This window comes from Antrostomus carolinensis, unplaced genomic scaffold, assembly GCF_000700745.2.
Source record: "Antrostomus carolinensis isolate BGI_N321 unplaced genomic scaffold, ASM70074v2 scaffold5313, whole genome shotgun sequence".
NCBI lineage: Eukaryota > Metazoa > Chordata > Aves > Caprimulgiformes > Caprimulgidae > Antrostomus > Antrostomus carolinensis.
Genome location: NW_010304319.1, coordinates 473 through 23,686, shown reverse-complemented (window position 1 = coordinate 23,686; position 23,214 = coordinate 473). Strand labels below are relative to the sequence as shown.

Genomic DNA, 23,214 nt, shown 5'->3' with positions numbered 1-23,214 from the left:
AAGATATTAAACAGCACTGGTCCCAGTACAGCCCCTTGAGGGACAGCAAGTCAGTGTCTTCCATCTGGACATTGGCCACTGACCACTACCCACTGGATGTGACCATCCAGCCAATTTTTTATCCACTGAACAATCCACCCAGCAAATCCATATCTCTCCAACTTAGAGAGAAGGATGTTGTGGGGGACTGTGTCAAAGGCCTTGCAGAAATCCAGATAGATGACATCCATAGCTCCTCCCCTGTCCACTGATGCAGTTACTTCATTGTAGAAAGCCACTAGGTTGGTCAGGCAGGACCTGCTCCTAGTGAAGTCATGCTGGCTGTCTTGAATCTCCTCCATGTGCTTCAGCATAGCTTCCAGGAGGATCTCTTCCATGATCTTCCCAAGCACAGGGAAGGTAGTTCCCAGGGTCCTCCTTTCTACCCTTTTCAAACATGGGCATGATGTTTCCTTTCTTCCATCACCAGGGACTTCACCTGACTGCCATGACTTCTCAAATAACCAGCCAATTCCCTCAGGACTCTGGGATGCATCTCATCAGGTCCCATGGACTTGTGTATGTTCAGGTTCCTCAGATGGTCACAAACCTTATCTGCACTTACAGGGGGAGGGACTTTGTCTCCCAGGTCCCTGTCTTGTGGACCATCAACTTGACAGTTGTGAGGAGACAAGCTGCCAGTGAAGACTGAGGAAAAAAAGTTGTTGAGAACCTCAGCCTTCTCCTTGTTTGTTATTACTAGATCACTACTGTTGCTCATCAGGGGGGTACACTTTCTTTAACCTTCCTTTTCTGGTTTACATACCTGTAGAAGCCCTTCTTACTTTTCTTGGCATCCCTTGCCAAGTTCAGCTCCAGCTATGCCTTGGCCTTCCTGACCTACACAACTGGGCAACGTCCTTGTACTCTTTCCAGGATACCCATCCCTGCTTCCACTGCCTGTGTAGTTCCACCTTGCCTTTTAGTTTGACCAGCAGGTCTTGACTCAGCCATGCCAATCTCTTGCCTTAATTGCCAGATTTCTTACACCTGGGAATCGAGAGCTCTTGTGCTCTGTGGAAAACATCCTTAAAGATCTGCCAGCTCTGTTCTGCTCCCTTGTCCTTGAGGACCATTTCCCAGGGAGTCCTATTGACTAGCTCCTTGAAGAGCTGTAAGTTGGCTTTCCTGAAATTCAGGGTCCTGACTATGCTTCTGATATAACTCATACACCTTAGGACAGTGAACTGCACCAGTGCATGGTCACCACAGCCCAGACTGCAATCAATCTTGACATCCTTCATGAGCTTACTTGCATTGGTGACCATCAGGTCCAATATTGCTTCCCTTCGAGTAGGGTTATTTCTTGTGTTAGAAAGTTGTCATCAAGGCACTCCAGGAGTCTCTTGGATTGCCTACAGCTTGCCGTGCTACTTTTCCAACAGATGTCAGCATGGTTGAAATCCCTCAGCAGGATGAAAGCCTATGAGCTTGATGCCTCCTGGAGCTGGAGTAAGAAGGTTCATCCACAGGCTCCCCTTGGTTGGGTGGCCTGTAGTAGACACCAAACACAAGGTTCCCCTTGTTGTCACGATCCCTAATTCCTACCCATAAGTTTTCAGTCTGCTCATGGCTATTCTTTAGGGACAACTCTTCACGCTCTATCTATTTCTTAACATAGATGGCAACACCTCCACCCCTCCTTCTTCTCCTGTCCCTTCTGAACAGCTTGTAGCCATTGACAGCCACACTCCAGTCATGGGATTCATCCCACCAAGTTTCTGTAATGAAACTTGGTAATCCAAGACCCTTTGCTATTTTCTTTCCTCAACTCATTCCTTATTAAAGGAATGAGTTAAAGAAAGCTGCAAAGTGGATTTTCAGTCTCCATAGAACGAAACAGATTATAGAAGAACTAGGATTATGCATGCCTTAATAACTTTTGCCTTCTTACCTCTCTAGGTAGTGCAAGATACAGGAAGAAAAAACTAGGCTAAACTACAGACTTCACTTCATAATTAGTGTTTTAAAATGAATTACTATAAGCAAAGAGTTTGCATGAATTCTAGCTTGTTTGGAGAGCAATCAGAATAAGGTCATAACATATATAAATGGGAAAACAATGATTTTTATTTCCTTCATATAATAATGAAAACAAAAAAAGAAGGGTAATCATAGTGTAAATGGTGGAACAAGGCCTATCACATAGCTAAGGAAATGCAGAATGGAAAAGGGAAAGCTAGGACTTGGCTTTGGGGAAAAATGTCACAAGATAAGCATTTAGGCTACACATTTTTGTAATTTATTAAGAAAAGAAAATCCTGCAAATTAGAGAATAAAATTAAGACTTACAGTTTAAAAGTATTATCTTGACTTTATTTATTTATTTTTTTTCACACAACAAACTATTAAGTGAGTCAGGAAGGCCCTTAACATTCCATGCTTTTCAGTTGTTAGTATAAACTCACATATTTTACAAGAAAACCAGGCAATTCTTATTTCTACAATGGCTTTTCAGTGATTTTTTTCATTGGTATTATAATAGTTTAATTAAGTGATCCCTGCTACATTGAGGGAAACAGAAGGATACAGTATTGTAGTGTTACATACAAGACACTTAGAAGATCTCTAAAACAGTGGCATCCAAATGTAATTTTATTATTAAAAATATTTATGAATTCTATACCTAAGACATATTTTGCAAGCACAAAGGGAAAAAAAAAAAAACAGTTTTAGTGTTCTTAGATATTTATGAATTCTATACCTAAGACATATTTTGCAAGCACAAAGGGAAAAAAAACCCCAGTTTTAGTGTTCTTAATTTATATGGGTATTGTATGTGGTTATTGAAAAAAATTCCCCAGTACTTACTCCTTCCGAATTTACCTTATGTAAAACACAGCTTTACCTTCTATACTTCTAGTCATCAGAAAGATAAACAGCAGCACGTTAGGGGTCAGAGGGACTGAAAACTTACAAGGACTCAGGGCAAACTGGGTGATGGACAGTATACAATCAATTATCAAGGTGTCTTAAAATCACCTGGTAACACCTTTTCCATGAAAGTGGGAAGCACAATGTATCCTGAGAATATCAGGCAGATTCAATCTACAGTCAAGAAAAAAAAAAAATCACCACCAAACAAAAAACCCAAACCCAAAAAACTTGTACTAATGCACTGCAGTTCAGTATCAGCAAGAACAGACGGCAGAACGTTAACCATTAGGGGGTGAAGAGAAAAATAAATTATATTAAATGTATTAACAATGTAAAGAATTTTCTGTAACTTACTGTTTTTTTATAATTATAAAGGTTGTCAAAAGTAGATCAGAAGCTCAGGCACTTAAAGAATAGGTCATGTTAACAAAATAAGGTCACTGTGATATTTTGGCTGTTTTTTCAAGTGACTAGTTGAGCAACTTTTGGTGCACATCCCCCCTTTCCCCCCCCGGCATTATATTTTCACCAGTTTATATTTGTTGGGGGGGAGGAAAAAAATTTTTAAAAAAAATCAACACATGAGAACCAAAAAGCATGCTGGAGAAAACAGTAAAGAACAATCAATTCTGACACAGACTAAATTTATGCCTTTAAGTCAATTCACTAAATCTTTTCTTAACATCAACAACTCTTTCAAAAAGTAGTCTGAAAAACTGGCAATATTAGGACATCAGAACTCACAGTCAGTGCAGTTCCACATTAGTAACAAGTCTTCAGTACAGAGAGCTAAGAAAGACTTAGCTATCTGGAAGTTACCTGAAAGGACTGAAATAAACCTTAGCATAACAATTCTAATAAAACAAGTTCACTGTGGCTGATAATATTGATCAGTGAAAGAAAAGCAATTATTGCAGTCAGTTTAAAATCTGTTTTGTTCTCTTGTAAAGAGGAAATATCACAAAGTTACTTAAATCTTACGACAATTATTAAGCAGCACGAGAACTTCATTTTTCATTTGTGTGTGCTATGTAGATTTATATATTAATATGAACAATGAGACAAAGAAAAGTGATCAACAGTGTTCAGCTTAAAAGACAAGCCTGAGTATTAGAGCATGACTCCAATGGGTGATTAAGAACTGCAAGTGCACAATGAGGACTACAGTTAGCATCCAAGCCCAAAAAAGTGAAGAGCAAGACACTAATCAACTGTCTCCTGCAAAAATCCTAGAGATGCAAGGCGCTTTTAGTAAGAAAACAGTAAAACCTCAGAAAGAAACCGTTAAAGTTTTGTTTACTGTGAAGATGATGGTTGGTATTTATCTTATATAACTATAATTATCTAAATTTAGTTGTTTGAATTTACGCTATTCATCTAGGCTCCCTTGAGAGAAAACAAGAACCTTGAGAAAAGTATTTTCCATTTCTGAATGGACTGAAAGGTCCTTGGAAAATCCTTACTTCTCCTCAGTAACAACTGAGGAAGCCTCAATGGCGAGATCAGGATGCAGCATGATGTTAAGGCTACACTACTTCAGTGGCACAATCTCATCTCTACACATTGTCCCAGCACCTTTTGTCAGCATTAACAAACTAACTCTGCAATAAAACAAACAAACCTGGGAGAAACAAAAAAGTGGTCCATTTCACTCGACTCATCCTGTGGCTACACGACTGATGATCCAACATGGAAGGAAAGGGAAGAGGAAGAATAAGTGGTCAGAGATAGGCAGAAGAGGCAGGAAGAACGACCACAGGTTGGCACCTCATTACTCCATAAACTTAGGCTGAACACCAGGCCCAAGTTCTTAGACTGTGAGAGCTAACTTTCAGAGGGTTAAAATAAAATAAAAGCCACTCCTTAAGACTGTAATCAAAAGCATAAAGAAAAGGCTGATTATTAACCCAGAAAAGGGTCAAAATAAGTACAATCACACAGTAAGAAACTAACACCTCACAGATCAGCTGGTGGGATAAAAAAAAAAAAAAAAAAGTAATTTTCATAGAAACAATAATGCATCAGCTTGGAAGAGCTTCAGATATCCTTTTAAGTATAAAAAGGCCATCTCAGAGGCCATAGGGGCATCTGAGAGCTACAGGCAACACCACAAATTAAAAGACCACTGGCAGGAAACAGTAGTTGACTGTTCAGCCCCTGCAGCAGTAGTAACATGGCTATATCATCCAGAGGTAAGAAATTAAACAAGCACAGTCAACTCATCATTAAGGAATCAATATACAAATATGAATACTTTTTGTGCAGCTTTTTATAGTAAGAATAAACAGCAAAGAATTGTGCATTCCTGATACTTTTTTTACAGTTAAAATGTACCTCTGTTTCCATGACATTCAAAAATAAAGCCACCTGAATTTCCAACCTGCATAAGGCCAGTACATCCTAAACCTCATAAAACAGATTTCAAGGCATACACCTCCACCACAATATTTGGCAAAGAAGAAAACACTGAAACAAGAATAAAATCATGATACAAAATAAAGTGATACAGATGTCTATGTTTAGTCATACATAACACACAGTAAAAATCTTCAGAATAAATATTTTTAAAGACTCTTCCCTAGCCTTTACAGAACAACATACAATGCAATGAAATAAAATGGAAAACTGTGTTTAATAGAGTAAGCAACAACTTTTAGAGAGAAAATATGCATAAAACTGTTTGGTTGACAGGTCAATTATTCATTTTCAAACAATATAATTGAAATTTATTATACAGAAAGAATACTACATGGTAATACACTTTTATGAAGTTTCACATAGACAACTAAAAGTTGAGATTTTGTTCGTGTATTCGCTTAACTTTCTACACATGCAATTAGCATTCTTTGCACGAGTAGGCATTAATTTCTAAAAGGTTACATATTTTGTACAGACTATGTAGTTTATACTTTTTAATACAATTTGTTATCACATACCCACGTGTCTGCATGAACAGGCCTGATGTTGCTGAGAAGCACCTCTTCATAATTTCCATAATCACAGAATTTAACAACTGCAGTTGTCCCAGAAGAATGGAGAGCTTCAACTTCTGCCCGGTAGAACTTAAAAGAGAAATTTTCAAAGGTCATAAAATGCTACCTGAAGTACCACAAACAGCTTCACACCTACCTATATATCTGGGGTTTTTTTTTTCCTTAGTCAGTATTATATTTTGAGTAAGATCTGTACTAGATATTAAACCAGAAATTTTAAGACTTTGACATGCAAGGACATGGTAGAATGTATTTAGAATACTCATTGAGAAAATACGCAGCTTCTGAAATTAGACTGAACATTTAAAAGACTTGTTTTCATTTCTCTGAAAGCAGAACAAATTCAGCACTAACATGAACGCTGTTGTATACAGAGAGGTCTTACTGTAATACTTACTCTTAAAATACGTGTATCAGTAAGTGCCTATCAGCCACACTGTACATATTAATACATACCTATCTTAAAACATAATAAAATATAATAATATAAAACTGCCTCTTCAAAAAGTTCTTTTTCTAAACACAAAACTTGTTTTTTTCACATTTATGCAAACACAGACCAGCTTTCTTGAAGATATTCAATCACTTATCTTACTGAACACAAAGAAATCACTGCCTCCTAATATGGTTAAGCTCAGTACTGTATTTGATCATCACATTTCAAAACTGTCCTAGATGTGAGTAGCAGCATTTATTACAACTATCAAAAAAACAATAATCCTAAAAAAAACCAAAACCCCTTCTAATGTTATGAGTACTTTTCAGGTAACAGTCTGGGATTATTTCATATCTACTTATTTTGCAAGTTTCATATTTTCCAGAACCTCAAAACCTCGTCTCACAGTAATGCAAATATGCTTCTGAAAATAGTAAACAATTCCATAATATGCCATTATATTTCACACTAATCCATCCACCCAAGCTACATATTCCTACCTCACAGTCAACTCACTATATGTTGCCATTAACAAAAATTTTGCATGCCTTATAATCTGTTTTAGTTATACAAAGAAAAGAGAAAAACAGTCATGCTGCTAAGCTAACACTATCTACTTCCTGTAAAAAGACCAAAAAAGGGAAAAAAAACCTTAAATAAATAACATAAAATAAACAAGAAAAAAAAAAAGACAGAAAAAGGTGGCAATAAAGCCTATTCAAAGAAAATTATATTTAAGGTACTTCACTTTTCAGATTATCAGAAGGTGTCAAAAACTGAAGAAACTACCCAAGAAGAGTGACAGAGAACTCCTGAACAGAAAATAAAAAAAAAATCAAAGAAAATAGCCTAAATCTTTTTTAGCAAAGGAGAAGATGAAAGGAAAGTGTCATGCTGGAAGAAAAAATCTTATTAATAGGAAAAACAGCTGAAGAGGAAGTATTTAAACTTTTAAAAATCAGTAAAACAGAAGTATGATGCAAGATAACTCATTAGTTCCACAACTACTTCAGCTGATAGTCTACTAGTAACAACAAAAAATAAGCCTTTTGCAGTTTCCTTTTGGCGATGACTGAAATAAAAGAGGGATTTTTTTAAACAGCCCTGTTCCTGCAGATTCTGGTCTTCCCTTGCACTAGTAAAGGTTGCACGCTGACTTATTCTAGAAAAAAGCATCACACATCTACCATTACAGACTATTTTAGATAGCAGAGAATCCTGTTTCTTGTTCCTTGGAAAATAATATGGGTACCTAGATCCATATTCATCCCTTCAAATTTTCGGCACTTAAGTCAAATGGTTCAGTTAGGAGCTCAGTCATCCTAAACTCCACCTAAATGAGAGAAACAATCACCTTCAAGAAGACTTAAAAAAAAAAAAAAAAAAGAGAGAGAGAACAAGGACCTAGCCAAGAAGCACACTACACTCTTAGGAACAAAGCCCTGTGCCTATGTACTAGTGTGTTAATCTCCCACGTGTACCTATGAAAACATTAAAGGTACAATTTGTGGTACTGCTCATTTGGCAAAGGCATACCTTGTTGTCTTCCCAATAAAGAGCAAAACATTCATCCCCTGGTCTCCAACTTTTTCCATACTCCATGTGAACTGATGGTTCTAATATTTTCTCTGGTTTGATGGGTCCAGATCTCCTCTTGGGACCGGTGTTGTAATACAACATTTTATCATCAAAACATGGGATCGTAGCAGGTCCTGATGATTTGATGGGTCCTACTCGTCTTCCTTTCTGATGATGCTCTGTATCTCCATTTGGTACAGCATTAAAATTATCAGTTCTACCAGGATTTTGGTAATCATTATTAATACCAAAATGTTGCTCACTTTTTACCATAAAGGCTTCACTACTTATTGTTCGTGCCTTCCTATCACAAAAATTTTCAGAATTGTGTATCTGGTTTTCCCTTTTCCCACGTTTCTGGTTATTGTTGTCTGTAGTATCTTGAGCAGCAGAGTTCTCCTTGAATTCTGTGAAAGACACCCCTTTTCCTACTCTGTTTTGCATATTGTTATCCCTTTTTTTGAAAGTAATATCACTCTGGTGAGTGACTACGGGATAACCCAAATCCTTTGGCCTATCATTTCTAGTATAATGTCTGTCGCTTTTATTTTTTTCATCTGTCCAGTGTTCTAAAGAGCTGTGCCTTTCAGGACCTCTGTTTCTTGGTAACCCACTACTTTCCAAAGTCTGCCTTGAATTTTGAACATCCTTTTGAAAACGAGGGGGTTTCTCATTCCTTGGTTGTCTCATGTCATTGCGAGAAATGTGTCTTGAATGATTCTCTTTGATGCCGTTCTGTTCTGCATTCATAACTTTGTGCTGTACTTGATGTGGTGGCTGAAACTGCAATTTTGGTTCTAGAAAGAAAAAAAAAATATTTCCATTGTTAACATATTTCACATAAACATATTTTAGAAATAGTGTTTCAGACCCTAACTGGTAGAGCAACAGTATTATTTAGAAAAGTATGCAGTATTTACCTTTGTGATACAGAACTTGAATGGTACACACACAAAATTCAGAAGAGACATCTGAACCGTAATTCCTAGTTATTCAAAAACATACACTACTCTGGACTGTACCAAACACAAACCAACTACCAGTATGAGAAAAGCTGGACATAAGTTTTTAGGAGGTTACTCATTTCTCCCTAAGGACATTAAAAACCCCCTTGAATAACAGCCATTTAGGACAGAAAAATAGAATTCTAACAGGGAGAAAGGAGGAGTAAGGAAAATGAGGAGAAAAAAGGAATACTTTTAATGTGAATTGAAACTTTCTGTAAAAATAACTTGTTAACAGCTATTCAGAATAAAGGACAAAGGCAAGAAATAAAAGTGATAAAATGAACACAGCTGACGAATCACAGATAACGAGAATATTAACAAAGCCAAGAACTCTGGAGACTCTGATCAATGAGCCATAACAAGAACCGCTCAAGCATTGCCTTCAAGAGATTCAAGCAGAACTCTAAGGGATGAGAAGAAAATCAAGATTATCATGGATCTCAGGAGAAAGAGCACACTTGCTATGGGATGCTGGGGAGGACAGGAATTGTGAGGATCTGTGAAACTTTTTTATGGAAATTATATTTTTTTTTAGACAAACACAGAATTTTTAATAGGATGTTTAGGTCAAGAGCCAAAGGAGGGGAAAGATTAAGATGAATTCCATGAGGAATAAGCATGAGAAAATAAAGAAGGAAAGAGATTAAACAGGACAGTTGCAAGTAAGCAGGCTTCTCCTGGTCAATACATTTGCCGGGCCCACTCCTGCAAGTGATCACAGTTGCCTGTCTCATCTCCTTATTAAATTCTGTTTCTAAAAAAATCTTCTGTGTGGTTAAGTTTCCTACTATGTGTGTGAGGGGATGTGTTTTTAAACCTGATGATGAACTTGAGACAGGAAAAGCTGGTAAGCTGGATAAGAAAGACCTTGCAGCCAAATACTGGAGAGATCATAGGTCTGAAGGCCATCTACCAGAGAGACCACAGCTCTGGGCTCCAGTACTGGACAGACCTACATAAGTATGCTCATGTAACCCTCCTGCAAGCTTCAGATTGTACTAGCCAGCAAGTTAGACAAGAGGTGTCTGAGGTGGGTACCAGAGGTCAAAAGTCTAGGGGCCAGGAGATACCCATGTGAGTGAGTATGCATCAATTTTCATAATTACTTGTTACATGGCAAGAGTTAAAATTAAAAAAAACAAAACTCCCAAGCATGACATTATTAATTGCTCACACAATATTTATCAATTGACTAAATTGGTTAATAAGAACCTAATTTTATTTTTACATATACTTGATTTACCCTAACTTTTAGAATTCAAAAAGGCTTGACTAAAATGACTTAAGTGTCTTGGGCTTTTTTTTTTAAAGTGACATAAGCATACATGAGGCTCAGCATGATCATAATCTTCATAAAAATACATCTTACATCTTACTGAAAAATTTATGACTTTGAAACGAGTAACGTTTTTAATGCATGCACATGTAAATATATATTACTCAGAAAGAACCAAGAGTTTCATAAATATTAATTTTGTTTTTAACAAGATGACATTTTAAATCTTGTAACAATTTATTTTTTTTAGACTAAATCCTTGAAGTTTAAAAGTACCTCTTACCTCTCCTCTACAAATGGAACATGAAAATGCTGTTTTTCTTCATTTTATACCTGTAAACTTTCTGTAAATATCTTCATTACACTTTCCCACTTTGGTGTAACACATACTAATCTTCCAGATTTCCTATCGCCTAGAAAGGTTTATCTTCCTAATTAATTAACAGTCTTCCTTCATGACATTCTTAATCTATACCTCTTTTCCTATGGTAGTAAAATCCTTGGGCTTCCACTCTTCCTATTCCCAACCTAAACTCTCATGGTTATTCCTAACGTTAACTACACATGAAATGACGGAACTGTTTGACAAGCTCTGGATGTTTACTGCCTTGGATACAACACTAAAGAAAGATGTGTGTAAAATTCTAAAATACTTCATTATTAGTCATCTTACTTAATATTCTGTAACATGAAATTCATTAAACGAAGTCACTTGCATAGGGAAAAGTTGTTCCAACAGTAAAAGTAGGTGTGTTAAAGACTGTATCAGGCACGTTAATATTTTGCTAGTTAGCAGGATTTTAGGACTGACTTAGAATTTAAATGTTTCCCCCTGAGAGCTGTCCTTTGACCTTTTTCTAAATGAAGAAACATTTTCTGAGCTGAGGTGGGTAGTCACATCACCAAGCACCTGATACTTACAAGGACTCTGTACAACTGCAAGACTCATCACCAAAGCATGCAGAGCAGTTACAATACTTCAGTTAAAGTCTCGAAGTAAAACTGAAACATACACATGTTCTTCTGTAATTGGAAAAATTGACTATTTAAATTTCTACCCAATTTCATAGTATGCAAGAAGTAATTTTAGCTATTGTTGAGGCACCTTAATGAAAATATCTAGTTTTACTAGACACCAAAAAATCTGGATATAATAGATAGATCTCCAAGTAACCTACTTCTGTCACACAGCTGCAGAGATCTTTCTACCCTTCTTCCACATCTTTGACCTGCTTTCCAATAAAAAGTTACAAGCATTCTTATATGAAACAGTATTTTCTGTCTTTAGAAAGGCAATACTAATCTTCAAAATCTAGAAAGAAACAATTCAGAACTCAAGTGTTATTCATCTACTTAATAAGAATTACCTGTAAAATAGGACTTTAAGAAGTTTCATTCAGAGTTATAACACACTATTCCACAAAGAAGCATGGAGATTTAAAATAGAGTAACTGCTAAGAAAAAATAGCAACACATTTAAAAGTCAGCATGAATGGCTCAATTCAGAACTAAGTAGTTACTGGAAGAATTCAGATTATGTCCTTTTTTCCAAGCAATAGAAATTTTATCAGGACTTTAATGGAAAACGCCGTCTGTTACAGATCTATTTAACAAAAGATAAATCAGTTGCAAAAGTAGGACTACTGGATGATCAAATGAATTATTCCTAGTCATTTGTGCTGGTTTCATCTGGGATAGAGTTAATTTTCTTCTTCAGAGTAGCAGGTATGGGGCTATGGTTTGGATTTGTGCTGAAAACAGTGTTGATCATAGAGGGATGTTTTCATTACTGCTGAGCAGAGCTTACACAGAGTCAAGGCCTTTTCTGTTCCTTACCCCACCAGTGAGCAGGCTGATGGTACACAAGGAATTGGGAGGGGACACAGCCAGGACAGCTGACCTCAACTGACCAAAGGGATATTCCAGACCATATGATGTCATGCTCAGCATATAAAGTTGGGGAGGAAGAAGGAAGGGCGGGATATTCAGAGTGATGGTGTTTTCCCAAGTAACTGTTACGCATGACAGAGCCCTGCTTTCCTGGAAATGGCTGAACACCTGCCTGACCATGAGAAGCAGAAAATGAATTCCCTCTTTTGCTTTGCTTGCGTATGTGGCTTTTGCTTTACCTGTTAAACTGCCTTTATCTCAACCCACAAGTTTTCTCACTTTTACTTTTCCAATTCTCTCCATCATGCCACCGGGGGAGAATGAACAAGCAGCTGTGTGATGTTTAGTTGCAACAATCTTGAATGAGTAGGACAGGTTAACTGATTGTTTAATGTTCAAGCACAACCCATTCACAAATAGAAACTGCCAAACAACAGTAAAGTTACTTTATCAACAGTGGTTATACTTTATCAACAGCCTAGAGATAAGAGTATTATATGTTCTTCATGAATGTGTGCTCTCTGGCCTGATCACCAAAAAACTGAAGGGAGTCTAAAGCTTCCCTTTTCTTTAACAGAAAAAGTTAAGGGATGAGAGATATTACTCAGTTGCTGTTCCTTGCTTCTACTTCTTCTTGCCCCACCTCCAACAAATCATTTGCTAATGTTCCTGGAAAAGTAACAGTTCCTACGGGGCAGTAACAAATACTAATGTGGCATTTAACAAGAAGAATTGGTATGGGATTCTGTCAAACAGCAAGATGCATCAACCTAGTTGTCATCACTGTAACTGGTCGTTTGGGAACATGGTCTGGAAAAAAATCCATTTCAAAATTAATGCCAAGACTTTTGTCATCTGCTGGGCAGTTTTAAGGTAACAACTAGCACTTCTCAGTTTGAAACCATCACTCAGTTACTTTACCCATTTTAGTTTTTGTATGTGATGACCCAAGAAGATCGTACACAACCAATCACATTTCCTTGCTTACAGGAAACCAGCAGGACCTGCTGCAGTTGAAAATCCCAGCCAACACAATTTAAAGAGCACTGCTCTGTGCACCATGGAATTTGAGTAGTACGGTTTCCTGTAGCACTCTCTTCTGGATTTTATCTTGTTTAATAATGTGGTTAAACTCAAAGACCAAGGCCCCTTCCACACCAGTGGCAATGATTTGGGTTTCTCCTTCCAACTTGAATTATAATTTTATGCAACTTTATAAAAGCATGTCTTTGAGACAGCTACCTCCAGGGCACATTCTAATTCATATTGGCCAAAAGATTAAAAAATTAGAAGGAAATTAATGCTACATTTGCATACACTTCATCTCATGGGATAAAATTCCAGTTACTCAAGAGCTTTGTCGAGTTACATAAATATCAGTATCATTTTTTCTAAAATGTAGTAACACTTAGGAACTGGAACCCGAATTCATGCTTCTTGAAACAAAATAAATACAAGCTGAGAATGATAATGATAGTAATAAAGTGGCAAAAAAATCCTCAAACATTCAGCCACTGTATTCACTACAAACTTGAAATCACAAGATTAAAGGACTGGAAAAAAAAAAATATATACTTTTTTAATTACTCTTTAAACATATGAAATTTACTATATTTTTCTCTCATATATATTTAAAGAGAAGTTATTGAGAAAATAAAAACACAAAAGTCTCCTAACATATGTCACCAATGCTAACATAATACTACAATAAAAATAAGTTTGATTTTCTTGGTACTCACAATTAACACTGACTGAAGCTCAATTTTTAGAACTAAAGTTGCATAATAAACACAAATATTTCACAATTTGGATCCATTACTGTCAACAGGGCACTGTGTTTGTTGAAAACTCAGCTACTAAATGGTAAATTAAAAATGTTACAAATTCCCTTTAACTTCAAAAAGTCAGACTCTTTTCCTCCCACATTCCCTCACGCCCAGATATTCACAAATTGTGTGACCAAGAAATGAAACAAATAATTTAAAAAATTATGTTCTACTGCACTACCAACTTATTTCAAACTTTTAACTTATTTTGGAAACTGCTTGGAAACAAGAAAAAAAACTGCTTAAATTAGACAAGATGTATTAGCCCCAGATTGTCCAAACCATATGTCACCATATAAAAACAAAATAAAAAAAACCCCCCACACAACCTGGTTTACCTCAAGCACAAACCGTTAAGTAGAAGAAGGACAGAAATTCAAATTAAAATTCAAAAGAAATGCCCTGTCCCTTTGGAGATTTCCGGGGCTGGGCCCCTTAGAGTTTGGGTGTGATAAATGCTCACTCTTCACTAAAGTCCTCAGTTTCTTCTGAGAGACATTTGGGTGAAGAATTAACATGAAAATATCTGCCAAAGACAATTGTTTGCAAACCCTCCTACATGGTCAGTAAACTCCTTAACCACTTATCTCCTGCAGACAACACTGGTGGCGGAGAACATAAGGGTAACTGCAGTGAAATTAGGTGGGATGCTCAAGATGCAGACTGAGCGAAGGCAAGAGTTCACCTGAGACTGTTGTTATACAGCATCATTCAAATCACTACAAGAGTATTGTTTGTAGTTACGAGATGTAAATTTAAAGAAGAAAAGTGATAAATGAGTTTGTTGAGAAAACAGATAAAGCGGTCTTAAATAAAAGGCTGGAAAAACAAGAGGCTAGAAAAACTCAATCCACACAGTTGATGGATAAAATACAGGTCAATAAGGTCTTATAAATAGCTACTACAAAAGCAAATTTTGATAGCTGTCTATATAGCAAGAAAGGCATAATATTATACAGCACTTAGAAGCTGAGTATAGAAAATCCAAATTAGAAATTAAGAATTACTTTCTTTAAATGCTGATGTTTAACTGCTGAAACAATTAACCTTGTTCATTGTACAATGAGTACAATTAGAGTAGAATTAATTCACCACCTTTAATTCAAAACTGCATATCTAAATTTGTATCTCAGTCAAAGTAAGAAACAGAGCCAGAAACTGTTAATGTTGGAGCAAGCAAAAGAGAATACAACCTATGACATTCTCCTTCCTCCTGAAGTGGCCTTCTTAACAGACTACACAAACACACTACCTCTCACTTGTTTTTTTCTGTGATCCCATTAAAGTTGTAGTTTGTTGCACAGGAGATTCATTTTAACAGGAAGAGCATTACATGTCCACCCCAAGCACAGCCTGTATCTTGGGAGGATCGAAGAGACACTTCTACACAATCTGAAATGGAAAAGGTTTTGGCCTTCTGTGTCTTGGGTCAATGCTCTAACCAAAATAATTGTTACATTTTTCACCACCTACCACATTTAGTAACAAATAAATAAGTAATTATTAAAAAGTTGATCTTTGGTTCAGTCTTTCAAAGATGTAGATGGCTGCCAAAAGCTCTTGTGGCTTTGGATCCTGAGCAGATGGAAGCACCAGCCTGATTTCAGTCCCTAAGAACTGAAGAGAGAGAAAATATCTGAAACATGCCTGGTTCTCAGCATTATGTCCATTGTTTCTCAATTCTATAGTCAGAGCTCCTGGAACTGTTTTGTTCTCCCTGATAATCCTTCTGTTTACCTATTCAAACTGGCAAAGATGGATGAATTGTTCCTCAAAACAAACAAACAAACAAAAGATTACGATTAATGGAAAAAACTTGCGTTCAGTAGTAGAAATAATCCAAATGCAAGCAAAGGCAGCTTGTTGACAGCAGTTTTGTCTGCTATTTTTGTTATCTCTCAAAGTCAGCAGGTTTTTCTCTCCATTCAAAACTCAAACTACTTAATTTCAACATAGAAATATTTTCATAGGCATCACCAACCATTCACAGTTAAAAATAAATCAATCTGCAGTATAAAACTATTTGTGTGTTTGTTTTAAATCTTTGCATTTCACTTAAATAAAGTATGTTTACTATATGCTGTTTTACAATTAAAGAACTAGCAGACCAGGGAGTCAGGTATTGAACACTTTCAACGGATGTAATTAATTGAAACAGTATTTCTTTAAATCTGAAAAAAGAAGACGACACAAAAAAACCTCATAATAGATCACTTACAGAACAAAATAGTAACACCTTACTTTCCTTACTTTCTTATAATTAATTTGTACTTCTTCAAAATAAACAAACAAGAAAAAGTTTAATGTGCTGTCTCAGCTTTAAAGAGGAATAAAAGTACCTCCTAAGCAAATTATAAAGCTATTTCAGTTCATAAATATTTTTCTACATGGTCTAAATCCAACTATGACAGCGTACCAATCAAATGTAACAAATTAAACAACTGTTCTGCAGTTCCTGTTCAGAAACAGAACCACCTAGCCTAGTTACTGCAAATCCAGAAGTCAATTTAGAAATTCTCAACAGTACTCAGGTTTCAGGTGCAATTAGAAACACTAGGCAAGAAAACCAAGGATGGATGCACAGAGAAAATCAAACCAATCCTCTGTGTGCTTGAAAAAGAAACAATTCTTTTCTGACACTTTCTCCCCAGATCACACAAGCAATTTTTGAAGAAAATGTGGCACAGCACAGAATTAGAAAATATTTATCTCAGTTCAGCGAAACTGTCTTTTATTTTTGCTTCTACATAGACTCTCAGTCATTTAGAAGAAATTACCATCTGTCTGAAGTGTATAGAAGCCTAATGCTTGCAATAATGATAAATATGGCCATTTCAGGTAATCATATGCTCCTGATCATATGCATTAGTGTAACAGCAGGGGTGTGCTCATTTTTTTAAAACCACTATCCCTATATGAAGGCCATCTCTCTGAATATCTAAAAAACAAACTGAGATTTTAGAGACCATATGGGACAACAAGGGGAAAGAAATACTGCAGAATAACCAATCTTTTATATTCAGTGGAGGCTGTACTGTGCTACATATAAATGCAGAAAAATCTGCCTGCCTGGGCCCCTCCTTAGTATAGTTACTGTGCAGAAAAATCAATTCATAGACCTTATTCTTGGCTATATAACATTACATGTTTGAGTTGCTTCTAGCAGTTTCCCTGATCTGCCTTTTAATTCTGACCGCTACTTTTCTAATACTAAGAGAGAGAACTGCATGTCTCTACTGCTAACAACTGGCATGATCAAATTAAACTATAAAGGTGAAAGTAATATATATCCTGTTTTCTGCAAACATTCAGATGCAGATGTCATGACAAAAGAGTTCACACTGGTAAGTATAATCACAGCACATCATCACTATGCAAACACTGTTAACACTGATGTCATCTCAGTTTGCATGGAACTGAGGACAACTAATAATTAAGAATTTAAATGAGATTATTTTCAACCACAGAGGCATAAAAATGGCAGAAAAATAAATGATTTTTTTTATAAATTATTACTATTATATGTTTGCATTCATCAGACTGCACAGGTTTTCTCAAACTTGGCAAAGAAAAAAAGTACTTTTAAGGAGAAAAAAACCCTGCAATTCAGCATATGCCTATGTATTTCTTGAAAAATCCATTTGAAGTAGACTTTTCAAGATAAAAATAAAACCTGGTGTAGAAACAGAGGCACAATACTATGGGCTAGACACATCCAGTAAGGAAAATAAAACCAAACAAAATAAAACTGAGCAACCACTGTAAAGTCCATTGACTTCCAAATAACAGAAAGTACAAGAACATGTATTATTTCATCAGAAGGAAAAAAGGCAGAAATATTTTTAAAAAATAAAAAAGTAATCAGAACTCTTAAAAAATGCCAACAACTTTGGCCTTTTTTTTCCTTGGTTTTTGTTGTTGTTTTGTTGTTTTGTTTTTTCACAGAAAAGCATGACTCAGGAATAATACACTAGATTGCATATTGCTCATTCAGATAATGCTAAAAAACCCCAACAAAACAACAAACCAAAAACCCTAACATAGTCAAAAAACACAAAACCAAAAATCCTGTGTGCCATGTTAGGAAACACATCAAAAGTTTTGGCAACTGAAGGAGTACAAAGCCTTTACAAAGTTTTTATAGAATTATGTTTTTCTTCTTATGACATTTATGGATTTTTTTTTTATTTAAAAGGAAAAAAAATACACAGAAAGCAAAGCATATTTATCTTTAAAACACAATAATGAAGACTAAAAACTGAAGTATATATGCTAAAATAACCATTTTTTTTACTCACATAACACTATGCTTTATTACACTACAGTACGTTAACTACATACATGTACTAAACCCAAAGGATCATAAAAGTCCCCCTGCAAACACTACCTAATCAGTAATATCATTTTAAAAGAAGCAATTCACTCATTTCACAATTCTTGATAAATTACTATTACATATTTAGTAAAAAAATTACTGACAATAAGAAAGGCATTTATCCCACAGGGATTATTTCTATTATTTTTCCTTTAAATGTGTTTCAGTCACACATAAAAGCCTTCTCTAATCTCTCAATATAAGCACAAAACTTATCCAAAGACAAATCAATGTTCATAACATGAGAGAAAAATGCTACCACTGTTTTTATTTCTTTTCACTGTAAAAATCTAACTCATCTTTCGTAAGCAAAATGAGTTGCCAACAGATGTATCTCAAACGTAATTCCCTACATATGCTTTTGAAAATGCGATTGCATCCATTACCTGAAGAGTTTACAAAACTGTATCAGTTAATGCAGAACGCTTGTGTATTTGAAAGATAATTTTCTTAAAATATTTTAAATTTCCAACAAATACCCTGAAGACTCACGACATAAAAATTCGATCTACTACTAGCTGTGTTTCACAAAGAAAGCCATAAACTTGTGACTACTCACCATAAATAAACCATAAACAATGTACATAGGAAAAGGAACACCATTATAAGTTTTTTATTCACTTTCTACAAACTGTTTTAAGTAAGACCTAGACCCAACTAAAATATAAAACAATATTTAGCTATTTAAAATCACTAATTTTGCAGGTCAAAAGACACTGTTGTAGTGAAACTCAATCTAGGTACAGCAACAATACAGTATTTGCTATTAAAAGAACTATAAGCTATCAGATTTATAAGCAAATGTCCTGCTGTTCATAGATAAACCTGAACACATCATAACAGTGTTGAGTGTGAAACAGCTGACAGTGCATCTAATTCTACCTGCAGCAGCAAGAGACCCCTGGGTTTGCTAGAAGGTTCACTAACTCCTGAGCCCAACTGTTGAGGCAAGTTTTCTACGTCAAACTTGTGTCCTTTTTCCTTGCTGCTCCTTACTCTTTTTTGCATCCTCTGTAATGGATGCTCCAAGAACTGCATTTCTAGACTGCTGTTTCCTTCCACCTGAATATGCTGACCTTTAGTTGCTACAGGCTGCAAAAAATATTCAAACACATCAATGCCAAATGCTACACTCCTTATGCAGGTAGCAACTGTAAATGTGCAGCTTCAAAGCTCTAAAAGATCTAACAAAAATAACTTGGGGAAAAAAAAAAGCCACGCATTTAACAGAACGCAGATAGTCCTAATAATTCTCAGAGAAAAAGGAGGTGATTCTCCCCCTCTACTCTGCTCTCATAAGGCCCCACCTGGAACACTGCATCCAGTTCTGGAGCCCCCAATACAAGAGAGACATGGAGCAGCTAGAACAAGTGCAGAGAAGGGCCACCAGGATGATCCAAGGGCTGGAGCACCTCTCCCATGAGGACAGGATGAAAGAGTTGGGGTTGTTCAGCCTGGAGAGGAGAAGGCTCCAGGGAGATCTTATAGCAGCCTTCCAGTACCTGAAGGGGGCCTACAGGAAAGCTGAGGAAGGACTTTTCATAAGGGCAGTTACTGACAAAACAAGGGGAAATGGGTTTAAGCTGGAAGAGGGTAGGTTTGGATTAGATATTAGGAAGAAGTTCTTCACTGTGAGGGTGGTCAGACACTGGAACAGGTTGCCCAGTGAAGCTGTGGATGTCTCCTCCCTGGAAGTGTTTAAGGCCAGGCTGGATGAGGCTTTGAGCAACCTGGTCTAGTGGAAAGTGTCCCTGCTCATGGCAGGGGGGTTGGAACTAGATGATCTTTAAGGTCCCTTCCAACCCCAACCATTCTATGATTCTATAATGCACTGACAGAGTCTACAGGGCTTCGTGTTTTAATTTCTAATTCAATAATGACTCTCAAACACAATTAACATTAAATTCACTGCTATAGCCAAAAAAAAAAAAGACAAATATTTGCACATTTTTAATATATACAAGCTACATACAAAAATAATACATTTGACAAAAGATCTCTCACTTGACTAACCACAGCAATGAATACGTTCTATTTGTATTTCAGATGCAGGTACCTGCTGACATTACAGCCATTCACACCTTTCCCAACAGGGCAACCTGTTCCTTTTCATTTACTACTAGCTTGTTTTCCACTTTTTCCATATTACTTTTTTTTTTTTTTTTTTCCTTTCCTTTTTTTCTTTTTACATCCCAAATCCAGAGAAAATACACACAGCAAAAGTCCGTTAACTGTCAAAGACTATTTTGGAACTTAATGTAGGAAACCAACTGGAAGAACAAACAATCTGAACAGATAGTTCTGGCACCATAGTTATCCTGTAATCCCCTGGAACAAAGGACTGTTTGCTCAAAGATGCAGACAATGGCAGGAGAAAAAACTTGGTAAGGGAATAGGGGGTGGAGACACCCCCCCAGCCTTTCTGAGAAATGTCTCAAACACTCACAAGAAGGGCAGGCATGAAAGGGGAAGGCAAGTGCCAGAAAGTGAGAGAAAAAAGAAGGAAAATAATAATAAGAGGAAATAACTACTGGATTGGTGCTCCTACAGACCAGAGGATTGCCCCGTTGGCTGAACCAAAACTGGAACCTGGACTTGTGATCCCTGTCATACTCTCTTTCTCTCTTTCTCACACACTTTTACTTTCTTCCAGTAAGTAACACAAGGCCTACATCTCATAAGTGTGGCAAATACTAAGCATTTCTGCTACCCAACTACTTATTGACATGGCTAGTTGTGAAATAAAAGTCTCCACCTGTGGACCTCATGTATTGCACACATTCCAAACAAGAGAATGGGCAAATCTGAGTCACATTTCCCTCTCTCCTGCTACTCGAAAACTTTACAAGCAGGAATCCAGGATGTGACACTCAAAAAAAAAAAAAAAAATTATCTATAAATGCACTCATTCCTTAGAAAACTCCAAATATCAAACAGCTCATATAACCCAGTATAACCTTTTTTTCACCCTTTATGAGAAGTGTGAAAAAAATTACAACTCCATCACAAACCTTTCATGTTAAATAATGGAAGCAGGTATTTTCATGTCATGTTGGCCACCTCTAAGGTCATACTCAAAAGAAAGCATGATCTCCATTTATTACTCTGCTTACAGCGAGTTTTACTTTAATATTACAGCAGCCTCTAGAGACCTCAGGATGTATAGAGTTTCCTCTTTTTTCTTTTAATGCATGTCTGTTAAAGTTTCCAAAGTACTGATGATTTAGACCTAAACAGAGATCCCAGTACATAGACTACATTTTTGTACGGCTTGTTAAGAAAGAAAAGTACAAGAACATTCAAGAAAAATCCCAGACCTTTTGCATTAAATCTGAGGGATTATTTGGCTTCCCTGTCTCTAAAATCCTACCTTTCCCTCAGTCCTTACAGTGACTAAATAGGAAAACCAGGAGAAAATAGTTTTACAGCAGCCAAAAAGACTCCCCACCCCATTCAGAGAGAGGGAATACAAAAACAATTAAGTTTACCACACTTACTAAACTCTTAACTGGACAGCACGCAAAACGCGCTGTCAGTGAACTGAGGGAAGAGGACTTCGGTTATGGCTTTTTTCTTTATTTACTTGTGAACAACATGGAAGTCCATTAAAGTTGCGTGAGCCTTTATCAAATTAGATTAACAAATGGATTTATGTCACCTTATTTCAAAATTAATGACTTTGAGACACTTAATACTGAAACAAATAAGCTCTTCTATAATCAAGACAGAAGTACAAACCACCACAGTGTGATTTATTTGACCTTTCTTCAAAGAAGACAGAGTTCTCTATCACTCCTTGTTTGTTTTTTGGGGGTTTTTTTATGGCTGACTGTGGAGGAAGTTTAGGAACCACCTTTTAGATGACAAAGTCAGGAAAAAGAATTCCACCAACACTGTCCAATATTGGTTCTAGATACATTAATTTCAACAACCTACCATCTACTGTTAGAGTACCCATTTTGGATTCCAAGAAATCAAACAGCGTGCTTGGTGCAGACGGTCTGGCGTTTCCTAGCTCTTCTTCATCTTCAGCTCTTATTCGTCCTCGGCCTTTCCCTTTACCTGTAAACATCACAAGTTATTTGTGAGTGGGGAATGAATTAAAAAAAAGTGTACACACTACTTGATTTATAAAATATATTATACGTATTTTCTATCTTTAAAAAATTCTACCATGGACAAAATAGATACAGATATTTGCCATTTCACAGAATCACAGAATGATACGGATTGGAAGGGACCTCGAAAGATCATTTAGTCCAATCCAAGGATATTCAAATCTGACTTCAAAATTTTTAACTAGAATACAATACACAGAGGTCTTTTCTAAGTATTTGCTTTCAGGTTTGCAATACATTAACTTGCAGGAAAAAAACCACAGATATGCCCTTCTATAACTACATTACTAATCCACCATACACCAGTTCCTTTGCTCGTAAACAATGTTTTAAAGCATTTCTTTGCAAGTTTTACCTCTAGGTGGTGGTCCCTGAATGGGTTTCTGCTTACTGCTGTTCAGAAGAAAATTTAATGCTGCCTCTAGGCTGTTACTGTTATCCATAAGTGCCTGTCTGGCTGCTTCTTTGCTGAAACCCATCTCTGTTATGTGTTTTAGAGCCTTTTCATCAACCTGAAATAAAAGGTACAAACAGAACCAATCGTAAGATACAACAGAAACTTGATAAAAACAACAGATTTTACTTTATCATTAATTTTTAATTCAAACACTATTTCATTGATGATAAATACTCCTGTTTTATATGAAATTTCACATACAAACTCTCATGTGTCCAAACAATCAGTTAGTAGTGGGGTTTTTAAATATTATGATGCTGATTTTTAATTCATCAGCTTCCAGTTCTAATATTATGTGGTTTCAAGAACAAATTCCCCTAAGTCTACTTCTGCCTCTGCTGT

At 36.3% G+C, this 23,214-nt stretch overlaps 1 protein-coding gene across 1 annotated transcript; it reads right to left on the bottom strand.

Annotated features, from left to right (window-relative positions):
- Positions 1-5,689: 5,689 nt before the first annotated feature.
- Positions 5,690-22,927, bottom strand: TDRD3 (tudor domain containing 3; the record flags this gene model as incomplete). The annotated part of the gene is made up of 4 exons (XM_010164397.1): positions 5,690-5,978; positions 7,882-8,720; positions 22,234-22,359; positions 22,771-22,927. Coding segments are annotated over 4 exons (1,272 nt in total), but the record flags the coding sequence as incomplete, so codon positions are not given.
- Between the last annotated feature and the right edge of the window lie 287 nt (positions 22,928-23,214).